Genomic DNA, 13,206 nt, shown 5'->3' on the forward strand with positions numbered 1-13,206 from the left:
GTGATGGGAGACAATGACACCCGAAGTGTTGCTTATATCCACAGCCTGCTGGGTCTCTACGAGGTGAAGCAGTTTGAAGCTTCATTGCATGTTACGCAGAGCGGCTTGTAATGTTTGACTCACCTACCGGTTAGGGATAAATCCATCCTCCTGTCTCTTCTCTGAGCCTTTTCCCCTTTGCAAATAAACTTTCCAAAGACATCTGATCCGTTTCTTACTCATTTTGCTGCTTGTGGGCTCAATGTTGACACGCAAGTAACCGAGACTGCTGATTCACTTCCTGCTAAAGAGCCCCCTGGTGGTTGAAGAAAAATCCACATATAAACGGATCATAGTCCGGAAAATACGGGAAATGAAAAAAAATCTGAATGCTCTCTGGTATTGTTCAGAGGCCGGACCAAATGTGGATTCGGGCTGGATCCGGCCCGCGGGCCGTAGTTTGGGAACCCCTGTGTTAAAGCTTAAATCACTGTAAGAAAAACTTTGGAGGGTCATTTTATAAGGTTTTTAAAACAAAGCATAGTGACTGTTTGTCCCAAAAACAAAAAAGTGAATCCCAACTCAAATAGTCACCTGATGCACTGTGGGTTTCTGGCTTACGCAGTTCAAAAGGGTCAAAAAAGTCAAAATGCAGTTCTTTGGTTGTTTTATTCCACTGTTCAGACAAAAGGTTATAAGCTTCACAAGAGTCTGCTTTTCTCCTGCTCTGATTCCTGCACCTGTTCTCTGACTGATTGACTAACTAATGACTGATGACTGATGACTAATGACTGGTAAAAAACCTTACCAGTAAGACCCACCTATTTATGCCGTGAAATACCCACATCCCAACTGAAATTAATTAACTGATTAAATGAATTGCTAACCAAAGAACCTAAAAAAATGAAACAAAAATTCTAATTGTAAATCAACTAGAAAATAAGCAAATAAAAATGAACTAAATAATCTAGATTCTAAGATTTAACTGAAAACTAGAGAAATAGCTCCTACACAAAGATATAACTTGACAGCTGCTACTAAGTTAATAATAATAAATAAAGACACTTGAAGCTTTTTCTTATAATTTAATATTGTTTAATGATCAGATCAAGGTTTAAGTGTTGTATTACACTGAGCACAACACAGGATCAGATGTGGATTAAAATAAGTCAGTAAATAAACCTACATTGCACTGAGGTTTAACATTCATGATTTGTGATCACAAATTAAAATCATAAAATTAAACTATTACAAGAAATAAAACAGGAAGAATGGACACAAGAACATTTAGTGTGTTTATATCCTAATTATGAATTTAACAGAAAGAAATTAATACATTCACATGGAGCTGGAAGTTAGAAAATAATACAACTAATGATATTCAATGATACAGATTTACTAAACATGTAAGCATTTAAACATCAGAAACTTTTAAAAAACAAATTATGAGATTCTGAGGTCACAGGCGAATTAGATCATTGTACCTGGAGTTCTATTTTATTTTTAAAACAAAGAAAATGAAAAAATTCTTATCAGATCTGTTTTAATGTCTAACAAACGCTTGGTTACAACTTTTGACCTCACAGTATTACACATTTCCCTTTACCGCGTTGCTCAGCTGCAGCTCTGGCCCTGGCTTCTTGGTCGGCCTGCAGCCTACGATTCTCTTCTTCAATTTTTCTCTGCTGATCCTCCTCAAGTTCTTTTTTCCTTTTTTCAAACTCTCTCACTCTCTCTGCCTCTTTTCTTTCCATTTCCCTCTTTCTCTCATCATCCGCCCTCCTCATCTCCTCCTCCATCTTTTTCTTCTCTCTATCTCTCTCAGCCTGCATTCTCTCCATCTCTTTCTCATACTTTTCACTTATTTTTCTCTCCAATTCTTCTCTCTCTTTACGTATTGCTTCTTCTTTCTCCTTCAGGATTCGTTGTTTCTCCTCCTCGATCGCCCTCTCAGCCTCTTGGAACATCTCACTGGTGTAGTGACTTCCTCCATTCCTGTCAACAATGGTTCTGATCTTCCCCAGCAGCTCAGTGACCTGAGGTTTCTTATCTTTCAGCCTATTGTTGAAGACATGATACTGGTTGTTACACCTAGACACCAGATCCTGCAGCTCTGGGCTTTCAGACAAATAATCTTCAATGGTGCCTTCTAGGTCGTCTCCACGAGTAAACAGAACCATGCTGTATTTGTCTGCTGCCTCTCCAAAGATTTCTTGAATCTTTTGCACTGATTGTTTTTCTTCTGCTGTGAATCTGCCGATTGCAACGACCACCAGGAAGATGTGGGGTCCAGGAGAAGCATAGCGGATGCACTGACCCACGTCTTTCTTTGTTCTTTCTTCATCATACCTGGTGTCCATCACACCTGGAGTATCAATGACAGTAACCTGCTGGCCATACACATTACTGGAGCATTTGGCACAATCAATGGTCAGGGATTGGGCGCTGCATTTGGAATCAAATGTCTTTTCTCCCAGAATGGTGTTTCCAGTAGCGCTCTTCCCAATCCCAGTCTTCCCCACCATCACAATCCTCATGTCATTGTTGTTTGTAATGTTTGTTCCTGTGAAGAAGAAAGTTTGAATCTGAATTAGAATCATCATGTTGTTGTTTTCAGAACTTCAGCCTCTGTCTATGTGGTAGAGAGGATATGATACAGCTGAGACCTTAGCAGGATTTGAGGGAATCAATGACATGTGGACATGGAGAAAATTACAGTTAAAACCAGATATTCATCAAGACTATGGAGAGCGTTAAAGAAACTTTTAAATCAGCCAATTTGTTTATCTCAGTTCAGTCCAGTGTGTTGTAACCAATTATTTATACCTTGAAGAAATTATCCAACGTTTAAAGCACGAAAAGACAAAGAACTCCAAATAATTCAGAATCTTTATTTCAGACTAATAAGCTTTCAGGATCTACAAAAGAAGTTCGACTCAGATAAGAAATGCTTTTTAAAAAATATCTTCAACTCAAAAACTTCATAATAACGAATCAAAATAATAAAATCTATTATTGTCAGCAGATGTGTCATTGTTATCTTTTGGTATTGCAGACTCCTGCTGTTGCCTATTATGCTCCCACAAACCATTCAGAACCACAAACCATTCAGAACAACAAACGGTGCAGAACCAGAACAGCATAGCTCCTTATTTTTATTAGCGTACTGGGCACAGCCTTAGGACTGGGTTGGGGCAATGCGGGATTTGTTTTTCTTTTTTTTCTAACATTATTTTGTGTTACTTTGTGTTTCTACTAATCTGGTTTGCATTTGGTTTGGTTCCAATTGCTTCTAGTCTTGTCCTGGGTTGTTGAGCCTTATTGAGTTTTAAATTAGAATAATAAAGTCTATTTTTAATATTGTAAAGGAATGTATAAATAAAATATATTTTGGTATACTACTTCTGTTTCCTCATTCTCAGCCAGACCTACCTGGGTATAATTAATTGGGAAACTCTAGACCACTTGATATTTCAGTAGTCTACCAGTTGGCTTTAGGGCCACGTCCTCAGTCACAATCCGGGTTCTTTCCCCCGTGTTACACTTATGTCATGTTTATGACGTTGTCATGTCAGTCTTATTCACCCCCCTTCAAATAAAGTGTTACCGCTGATGTAAAGTCCCATGCTTACGTAACCAAGGGCGTAGGAACGAGTCTGTCATTGGGGGGGACGCATATCGGAAACCTGACAGATCAGTAAATAGCTTGAGCAGAATTGTCAAACAATTATGCCATCCAGGGCCGTGCAGGGACCACTAAAGGGGCAGGTGCTCAAAAAAAAGGGCACACCTCACCGCATTCTAGGACAGAATATTAACAAAGCCACAGCTTTCAGAGTTTAATAAACAATGATAATTTACAAAACTGTGAGATACACAATCAAAGCTAAGGAAAATATCTGTATAGAGCATACAGCTATGAATATGTAAGATATTTTATTAGTAATTTCTTTCTGCAGGTCTATTTTGTTATAAGAAAGTATTGCAATATTCAAACCCGCAATTTAGCAGGATATGTAAATCAGAGCTAAACCACCAGACATATTTTGTCTTTACAGAATTACACTATTAAAAATGTAAACAACAAATAATTTTAGTNTCAGTTCAGTCCAGTGTGTTGTAACCAATTATTTATACCTTGAAGAAATTATCCAACGTTTAAAGCACGAAAAGACAAAGAACTCCAAATAATTCTGAATCTTTATTTCAGACTAATAAGCTTTCAGGATCTACAAAAGAAGTTTGACTCAGATAAGAAATGCTTTTTAAAAATATCTTTAAAATAATGAGCTGACAAAACCTGCCAAGTCAACTTTAGAAAAAATTTTGATAAAGGATAGTTTGAAGAAAGGTGTCATATCTGAGTTTTATTAATCAATGATGTTCATTTCTGAAGAATCTCATGATAGACTGAAGGCTTTGAAGGAAGATTTATTGCTAGTTACTTGAGGAAGATTGGCAAGCAGCATGTACACTGGCCTACAGTAACTCTATCAACACTAGTAAATAAGACAATCCTATTTCATGACAAACTTCGGTTTATTTACTGGGGAAACAGAACTGATAACAGACGTTTTCTGAGAAGTTGTCTTTGTCATGATTTGTAGGGTGAAGTAGACGCGATGGACCCAGGTAGAAGAAATTATTTAATGACGAAATACACACAATAGTCCAGGCAGCACAGATGAGCAAAGGCTAGATTCTCACACTGGTAGGAACTGGTAGGAACACACAACTGACGGCAGACAAGACAGGACCCGACAAGCAACAAGAGACACAGGTAGGATTAAATACACAGGGGAGTAAGGAAGGAAACAAGACACAACTGGGATCCACAGACAGGACAACACGGAGACTCAACTGACACAGAAACCAAGATAAACACACAGAAAACTCGAATCTCACAGTCTTTATTTTCTTGAACTCGTGTGAACCATCGTTCAGGGCCACAGGTGAAAAGCAGGAGAAGTGAAAAGACTGTCTTCTTTGTTATAAGCTGATGTAAAGTCCCATGCTTACGTAACTGATGGATTATAAAAAGCAATGTTTTTGTTTCTTTACTCTCTGATCAGCCGAGAGTCAATGGCCATTCTTTTCTTTGACCCTTGAATAAAATAATGACAGAATGCATTCTGTTGTCCTTGATTCATTCTTGATTGTAACAGTGTCGCATTTCAAAGTAACATTCATTAATAAGTCTCCTTATCACCTATACATGACATCTGTTCACGTTAAAAAAGAAGGAAACCCCAGAATAAGACAGAAGAAAGTTGAAAGTGAAAAGTTTCATTCTTACATGGTTTTATTGATGGATATTTTCTACATCAGAACAGACTTCATATCCTGACTCACCATTGTTGCAGGTCTTGTTTGGGCTGAACTTGTCGCTGTCCATGGTCAGAGAGATCAGTGTTGACACTCCAGATGCAGTGAAGCAATGAATACCCTTTGGGTCCTGCACAGGCATTTTTATACAGTCTTATCGTCAAAATGAAACTGAAGCTTTTATTGGCTCTTTTTTCCACGTTTTGATCTTTATTCTTTAATTGATGCACATAACCTTTAGATGTAAATATGCAATACAATAAAAAAGCCTGGTCCGGTGTACAAAAAAATCAATGGGGTGTGAGTTTCTTACAGAATAAATATACGATAATACTATTGTTTGACTTTGATGCCTATAAAGTTTCCCTAGATTTACATCCAGGCTGGTTTTCCCCTTCCTCATGTGGAGGGGAAATTATGTGAAACTTATTCCTCACTTTTGTCCCTCCACCTGAGACAAACTTCCTCATTGCTGTTGTGCTCAGTTTTATTGTGTGGACATTTTTTACATTAGACACAAAACTTCTTCATTCATAAAGGTGGTGATGATTAATTACTCAAATGTGTTTTATGATGGGGATAGACGATATGAATGATTATTATCTTCTACACTTTGAACTCAGAGGTTAATAAATTAGATTTCTCTCACTAACTGAAACACGTTAGAAAAGCAATGTACCACGACAAGAAAACATACAAATATATTTTTAGTAGAAAATTATGTGGACATGTAAATACCAACAATAAAAATGTGATTTTATCCAAGGACTCCGACTTTCTGCCTCTTCTTGCCCAGACTCTCCTCCTGCTGCAGCAGCTTCATGAGAGGAGGGTGGAGAGCTTTTCCTACTCGTTTTCCTGTCTGCAGAGAGAAATGAAACAATGCAGGATGTGACTGTTGTAAACTTTATCTTAAATTTCCCCATTCTATTATTCTGACAATAAAACGGATCAAATATATTTGACATATTCTGCAATTTTTTATTTTGCTCAACTCATTTTTATACAGTGTTAGAAATACAGTAAGAGGATCCAAATAAGTAATTCAAATCCTTTCTTATATAAGAAAACTTTGTATTCTATTTGCTCAAGAAATTCATAATGGCATTGATAATGAAGTTGACTAGATAAAAATAAAGAATGGGATGTGCTTTGACTCATAAAACATCAGAATGTAGGTTCCCTGACTATGAACTGCTTCAGACAGAAAAACACACCTTGGGATGGTTTGCAGGTCTGTTGACTCTGTATACTGGCATCCACTCTAAAAACTATGACTTGCTACGATTCAGAAACTCATTTCGCATCTATGGTAGTGGTGAGTGTTTTTAAGATCTAACTCAGAACATGATACTTTTTGAACAAGTTTTCTGCATCATCTTTTTTATTTATTTTTATTTTTTATTTTTTTAATAAAAAATAAAAATAATTTTAATTTTAATTTTAATCTTTTAATCTTTTTCTTTTTTCAAATTTTCTTTCTCTTTCTTCAATGTCACATGCTGTTCTTATTTTTATTTTTATTTTTCTTTAATTCTGTAAAGCACCTTGAAATGCCTTGCTGCTGAAATGTGCTATACAAATAAAATTTGATTTGACTGATTGATCAAAAAACAGAAAAATTAAGGTCTTCTATTTTTATTCTTTTATACATTTTCATTGCTTCTGTAATGCTTTATTTGCAAAATAAAAGGTCAAATTTGTGATTTGTGGTTGAATTTTTACAAATCTGCTAAGTTCTGTACAGTGAGTCCAATCATGTTTTGAAAATGTCAGGAATAATTTGAGAAATTCACCAAACTGACTGAGAACATCTGTAATAACCCGCTCACTGCAGATCAGGGAAGCTCAAACCTTAAGTTATCTAATTAAAGGAATATACTGCTACTCTCACTAAACATGGAGATAAAATGATTAATGAAATAAACACAAAAACAACATCTGGTGCTGCAGGCATCAACCCAGTTTGAAAACTTTCTAAGATTAAGTTTAGTATTGTAATGCTGAGTGTTTCTGATATCTAGATTAGAATATGATGGGAAATATTTAAAAAAATAAACATAAAAATTCCTCATCCAAAAATAGAAAATTATGATCTTCTATGTTTATGCTTTTGTACATTTTCATTGCTTCTGTAGGGAAGAAACTTACAACATAATTTAATCTGAGAAAGAGCAGACCACAAATAATCTGAAGTCATATTCCAAGTGTTTTCTTTTCATAAAATAAAAGGTCAAATGTGTGATTTGTGGTTTCATTCTTATAAACCTGCATAGGTCTGTATACTGAGTCAAATCAAGAATAGGTTTAAAGTTGTGTGAAGTAACAGAAATGAAACATATTAGCCTCATGAAGAGAAACAAAGCTGGGACATAAAACCAGGAGAAAATCATACAGACCATATATGGTTTGTTTAGTTTCACTTTTGTTTACTCTTTATTGCACTGTTTGTCCCACAGTGCTGCCATTTATTGAAAGTACAGATAGCTGGGGGGAAAACCAGGTTACGTTGGTGATGTTATATATGTTGCAGTATTTGGTTACATATTTGACAATGAATTGACCTTTAAGCTTTAAGCACCCACACAACTTTGAAGAAAACTTTCTGAAAATTCAAACCAGCTTCTTAGAAATACATTTGTTCAATTTTAGGTCAACCACAAAAGACGTTAGAGCCAATCAAAGGTTCAGTTTCAGTTTGTTTGAAAGGCTATTTAAAAAGACCCTTGTCTTCATTATTTCACTGCAGCTGGAGTGTCTCACTGCTCTCTCTGACTGATCATGCAAAGCCCAAGCAAGTCCTACAACTATGGTAAGAAAATATCCCCCAATAAAAATAATTATATAGTAATATAATATAACTTAGAATATTATTGAACAACTCCCATCAATTTTAGAAACTTTAACTCACTGCATATTAAATACACACACATGGATGTTTGAAAGCATTTATTTCTGTTAATTATGATGATTTTCCATATACAGCTAAGATTTAAAATTAGAATATTACACAAGACCAATAAAAAACTATTTTTAATACAGAAATGTGGGCTTAATGAAAATGCTTGCTTTAAGACTGTTATTTTCAAAAGTTACTTTCAATCTAACATGCCTGATATTATTACATATTATCATGTTAAATATGACTAGATATATGGAATGTTTCACTTTCTGGTTCTGTTCTGTAATTCTGGGGTTAACCCATCTTTCAATATAATTACAATTAATTTCTGGGATATATTTATATTTAAATAGTCACTGTTGGTATTTTGACACAATCTCTTTAAAAAAAAAACTAAAACCAAATGCATTAAATGATTGCTAGATTGTAGTCCCTCCTTTCCTCACCATCGCATCAGACACATCAGACATAATGCAGCCGATAGAAAATGTAATTTAGCTTAAACTGAATAATTGCTATAAGAGTGCAGTGTGTCGACTATAATTGGTGCCTATTTAGCTGGATGTTGTGAAAATTAGGGGAGATAGCATACGCTCAATAATTTCTGCTCTCCCAAATAAACAGAACCTGAAAGTCTGAAAACATGATAATGATTCTAATTCAGATTCAAACATTCTGTGTCCCTGTAAGGGACCAGACATAAACGACGACAAAAAATGTTCAAAAAGTAGAAAAAGTGTCCATTTAATAGTTCAAAGAATAGTTAACAAAGCATAAAGACTCAATGTAAGAGCAAATTAAATGATAAGTAACAAATTTGGACCCAAATTAACTGAGGTCAATTGAACTCTAACAAAACACAAATAAAACTGACCTCCAAAGAGAGAACAAAAGGCTGCATAAATAGGGGTTGTTAAGAAATACAATATTATTTAATCTTCTTGCTCGTTCTGTATTTTGATCGACCAAATTCAAATCCACGTGTGCAATAGTGAAACCATTTACAACAATGCAAAGACAAAGACAAGCCAAACAAGACATTGCAGCTCAAATGCAATCACAACGTTTATTAAACAATCACACAACGGATCATATAAAAGACAAACCGATCAACAAACATAGGGGGCGTTCACACTGCAGCCTGAAGAGACTCAATTCCGATTTTTTTGCTGGGGTCGTTCACACTGCCAGTAAATGCGACCTGTATGCGTTCTGTAGTATAAACGGGCAAACGACCTGAAAGTGTCCCGCATGCGCAGTAGAGGGCGCAATAGGTCAGCGTTCTAGGTGTTCTGCCAACTGCGTGTTTGCGGAAGTAAACATGGAGGCTAACGGTGGAGCTTAGCTTACATATTTGAAGTTGTTGTCCAACCGGAGCAGCATATTAACAACTTAATCCTCATATAATCCGTCATGGTTGATGTTTTTCTTCCCACTTGCGAGTAACAGGACGCAGAATAGTGACATTTGTTGAGAATCAGTGCCGTTCAGTTCGGATGAATGAGACCAGAACATTAGGTGGCATTTGAATCGCATACGATATGGGTCACATTCGAAAAAGAATCGACCTGTGCTGTTCACACTGCCATGAAAAGATCAGATACAGGTCGCATTACATCAAAAAAATCAGAATTGGGTCACTTCAGGCTGCAGTGTGAACGCAGCCTGAAGTTAAAATGTACATCAGTTGATGATTAATAACCTTGTTATAAAAATACCAAAGATAATCATTTGACAAACAGAACTTATTTTATCTCTAAAGAAATAAAATAAATAATAAATGAACAAAAAAATAGACATCACATAAAAGGCCGCCCGCCAGTGAGCACCTGGAGGAAAACACATAGTCTTCTGCCATCCTAGCTCAGGCGGCTAGCTTTTCTTCCTCAGGGCATTCTCATATGTAAATCAGGGGGTGCCTCTAGTGGCTTGGAAGATGATTTACAACAGAACCTGTTCTGTGTCTAGAGACAGGGCATTTTAAGTTCTTTGGAGAAGACATATTTATTACCCTCTTTTTGGGAGAGTGTGGGCCACAGAGGGGCTGAGGGCAACAATTTGACCCTGTAGATATGAATTTGTACACTAACCAGAAATCTACAGACCAAGTTATTTTAATTCAACTGATGGCGCTATATTCAAAATATATATTCTGCTAATCAGAATATATTGATTGAAGGATGGATCTAAATTTAATTTAAGCCCTTAGACCATAAACTAATAATTTCAACAGGGTGGAGTAACCTAAATCTACCACATGAGGGAGGCACAACATAAAAGAACAAACAAATACAAAATTAACTAAAGCATCCCATGAAACAAATAAAGCAAAACTAATTTTAACTTTGCACAAATAATAAGTGAATATCTAAGTGCCAAAATTAACTAATTAATTGTTGAACTTGAAATAACAACAAGGTCTCCCCCCTTCAGTCTTTTAGAAAAACAAATGGTATGCTCCAGGTTTCTTCTGCCAGGTTGTCTGTAGTTGCAGCACCTCAAACAAAACAACAAATGTGAGTAAACCATTCAGACAAATATTAACTAAAGTGTGCACCCATTAGAAAATATATGTCTAAATATAATAACTAACTTAAGCATACTATAAGCTGTAACTAATATAAAGAAAAATAAATAAATACTAACACAGTGTGGTGGTGGAAGGAGCATCCACCACAATGATTCTAATTCAGATTCAAACCTTCTTCTTTACAGGAACAAACATTACAAACAACACTGAGCTGAGGATCGTGATGGTGGGGAAGACTGGGACTGGGAAGAGCGCTTCTGGAAACACCATTCTGGGTCGAGGGTGCTTTCAGTCCAAATGCAGCCCCAAATCCATGACTGTGAACTGCTCCAAATGCTCCAGTAATGTAGATGGTCAGCAGGTTACTGTCATTGATACTCCAGGTCTGTTTGACACCAGGTTTGAGGGAGATAAAACCATCAAAGATCTGAGTCAGTGCGTCTGTTACGCCGCTTCTGGACCCCACATCTTCCTGGTGGTCGTTCCAATCGGCAGATTCACAGAAGAAGAATTACAATCAGTGCAAATGATTCAAAAAGTCTTTGGAGACGCAGCAGACAGATACAGCATGGTTCTGTTTACCCGTGGAGACGACCTTGAAGGCACCATTGAAGATTATTTGTCTGACAGCCCAGAGCTGCAGGATCTGGTGTCCAGGTGTAACGGCCAGTATCATGTCTTCAACAACAAGCTGAAAGATAAGAAACCTCAGGTCACTGAGCTGCTGAGGAAGATCAGAACCATTGTTGACAAGAATGGAGGAAGTCACTACACCAATGAGATGTTCCAAGAGGCTGAGAGGGCGATTGAAGAGGAGAAACAACGAATCCTGAAGGAGAAAGAAGAGAAAATGCGCAAAGAGAGAGAAGAACTGGAGAGAAAAATAAAAGAAAAGTATGAGAAAGAGATGGAGAGAATGTATAAGCAAATCCAGGCTGACAGAGAGAGAGAGAGAAAGGAGAGAGAGAAGCAGTTTGAAGCCCTGAAGGAAAAGCAGGAGAAAGAAATTCAACAAGCAAAATCCAGGCTGCAGTCTGAGCATGAATCTAAGGCCAGAGAAGAAGCTGAGCAAAATAATCCTCTCTATTATTTGGCTAAAGCTGGAGAACACCTGGTTAATGCTGGAAAACAGGTTGTTAACATTGGAAAAGAAGTTTTTAATGCTGGATGTAGCCTTGTTAAATCTTTTACCAGCTTGTTTTCATAAGTAAATGGTGAAAGTTGGAAATTTACTGTTCATTCAAACAGGACGATGGCCGCAGGAATCTGAAAACAACACATTTCAACTTTCTTTATGAAACTTTCAGTATAAAACATGGAGAACAGAAAACAACAAACTAGATTCTGTCTCTTTCATTGTTAATAAATGAAGCAGATCTCCAGTCAGAATAAAACTCCTTCACTACATCTTGACATTAAAACTCAGCCAGAACCTGGATGCTCTTTGCACCGTGTTAGAAAGTTTTTGTGAGGTTTTCTTAGTACACCGTGCTTATATTAGATCACTGTTGACTCTGCACCTCTTGATAGGCATGAATAATTTGGAGCTTAACTGTCTATAATATGAAACTACCAGACTTTAACACTGTTGGAGATCTTGAAGACTGCAGGCTGATCTTAAGGCTGTTTCACATGCACTGAAAAAATAGTTTGAATGCATATCAAGTTAGTGTTTGCATATTATTTCAAAGTATTTCACGTATCACTTTTTCAGCTTTTAGAAACTGTGTTTTGGGAAATCTATATTGTTGCTGGAAAGATTAGCATAAATGGAAAATGACAGTAAATGTATTAGATTCACAAAGGTTTTCACTTCAATATTCTTGCACTTTTTGCAATAATTCTCACTTTGTGATGATTGTTTGAACTGATTATGGTGTTTTTTAATGTTTCTGTTCTGTTGAGATATTTTGTGTCACCCTGTTCTGAATATGAAATCACAAATAAAGCTTGATGAAAACAATAAATGATGCTAAATTGATTGTTTCTTTTTAATTATTTGCTTTACATATAGAAGTGACTGGGGAATGTGGTGGTATTGAATGGATAGTAAACTATCTTAGTTGTCTTATAAATCCCACTTATGACTGATATGAAATTCAATTTTAAACAAAAAGTATTTTGTCTTCATTGAAGAACATTTCAGTGTTTTGTAAGGGTTTCAGCTAAAGTTGGTATAAACTGAGAAATACAAAGCGGAGAAAAATATTTTTACTTGCATATTTTCTTTTACATGTTTGAAGTCAAACTCGTTTTAATTTCACGCAGAGAGTTCAAGCCTCCAGGCAGACAGTCGGGGTTTCTTGGCTAAATTCACCTCTTTATTTTGTTTGTATTAAGATAACGATGTAATTTTCTAATAAAAATGTATTTGAACACTTGGTTCACTTTTGTGTTTCAGTGTTGTTGAGAAAAATCTAACATATCAATCATGAAGTTCAATGTGTAAAATATAAACCTTAATAATTTA

The 13,206-nt window shown here is 36.1% G+C and overlaps 2 protein-coding genes across 2 annotated transcripts in view; one reads left to right on the top strand and one right to left on the bottom strand.

Moving 5' to 3' along the window:
• Window positions 1-5,418, bottom strand: part of LOC103154576 (GTPase IMAP family member 4-like) — a 7,300-nt gene extending 1,882 nt beyond the window's left edge. Inside the window, exons 1-2 of the mRNA XM_007575908.1 lie at window positions 5,332-5,418; window positions 1,719-2,542 (exon numbers count right to left, since the gene is read on the bottom strand). Coding sequence (XP_007575970.1) covers window positions 1,719-2,542; window positions 5,332-5,374 — 867 coding nt within the window. The 5' untranslated portion in view covers window positions 5,375-5,418. The remainder of the gene's footprint in view (window positions 1-1,718; window positions 2,543-5,331) is intronic.
• Window positions 5,419-8,033: 2,615 nt separating this feature from the next.
• Window positions 8,034-12,509, top strand: LOC103154534 (GTPase IMAP family member 4-like). The gene is made up of 2 exons (XM_007575858.2): window positions 8,034-8,116; window positions 10,922-12,509. Exons 1-2 carry the CDS (start codon window positions 8,086-8,088, stop codon window positions 11,941-11,943), a joined length of 1,053 nt encoding a protein of 350 aa, XP_007575920.1. The 5' UTR covers window positions 8,034-8,085; the 3' UTR covers window positions 11,944-12,509.
• Window positions 12,510-13,206: the final 697 nt, after the last annotated feature.

This window comes from Poecilia formosa, unplaced genomic scaffold (genome assembly GCF_000485575.1).
Source record: "Poecilia formosa unplaced genomic scaffold, Poecilia_formosa-5.1.2 Scaffold391, whole genome shotgun sequence".
NCBI lineage: Eukaryota > Metazoa > Chordata > Actinopteri > Cyprinodontiformes > Poeciliidae > Poecilia > Poecilia formosa.

Bases quoted from the DNA above. Each gene is read 5' to 3' on its own strand.
- LOC103154534 (XM_007575858.2), top strand. From the start codon at position 8,086: ATGCAAAGCCCAAGCAAGTCCTACAACTATG. The intron at 8,117-10,921 runs GTAAGAAAATAT...TCTTCTTTACAG, and splicing joins AAGCAAGTCCTACAACTATG to GAACAAACATTACAAACAAC.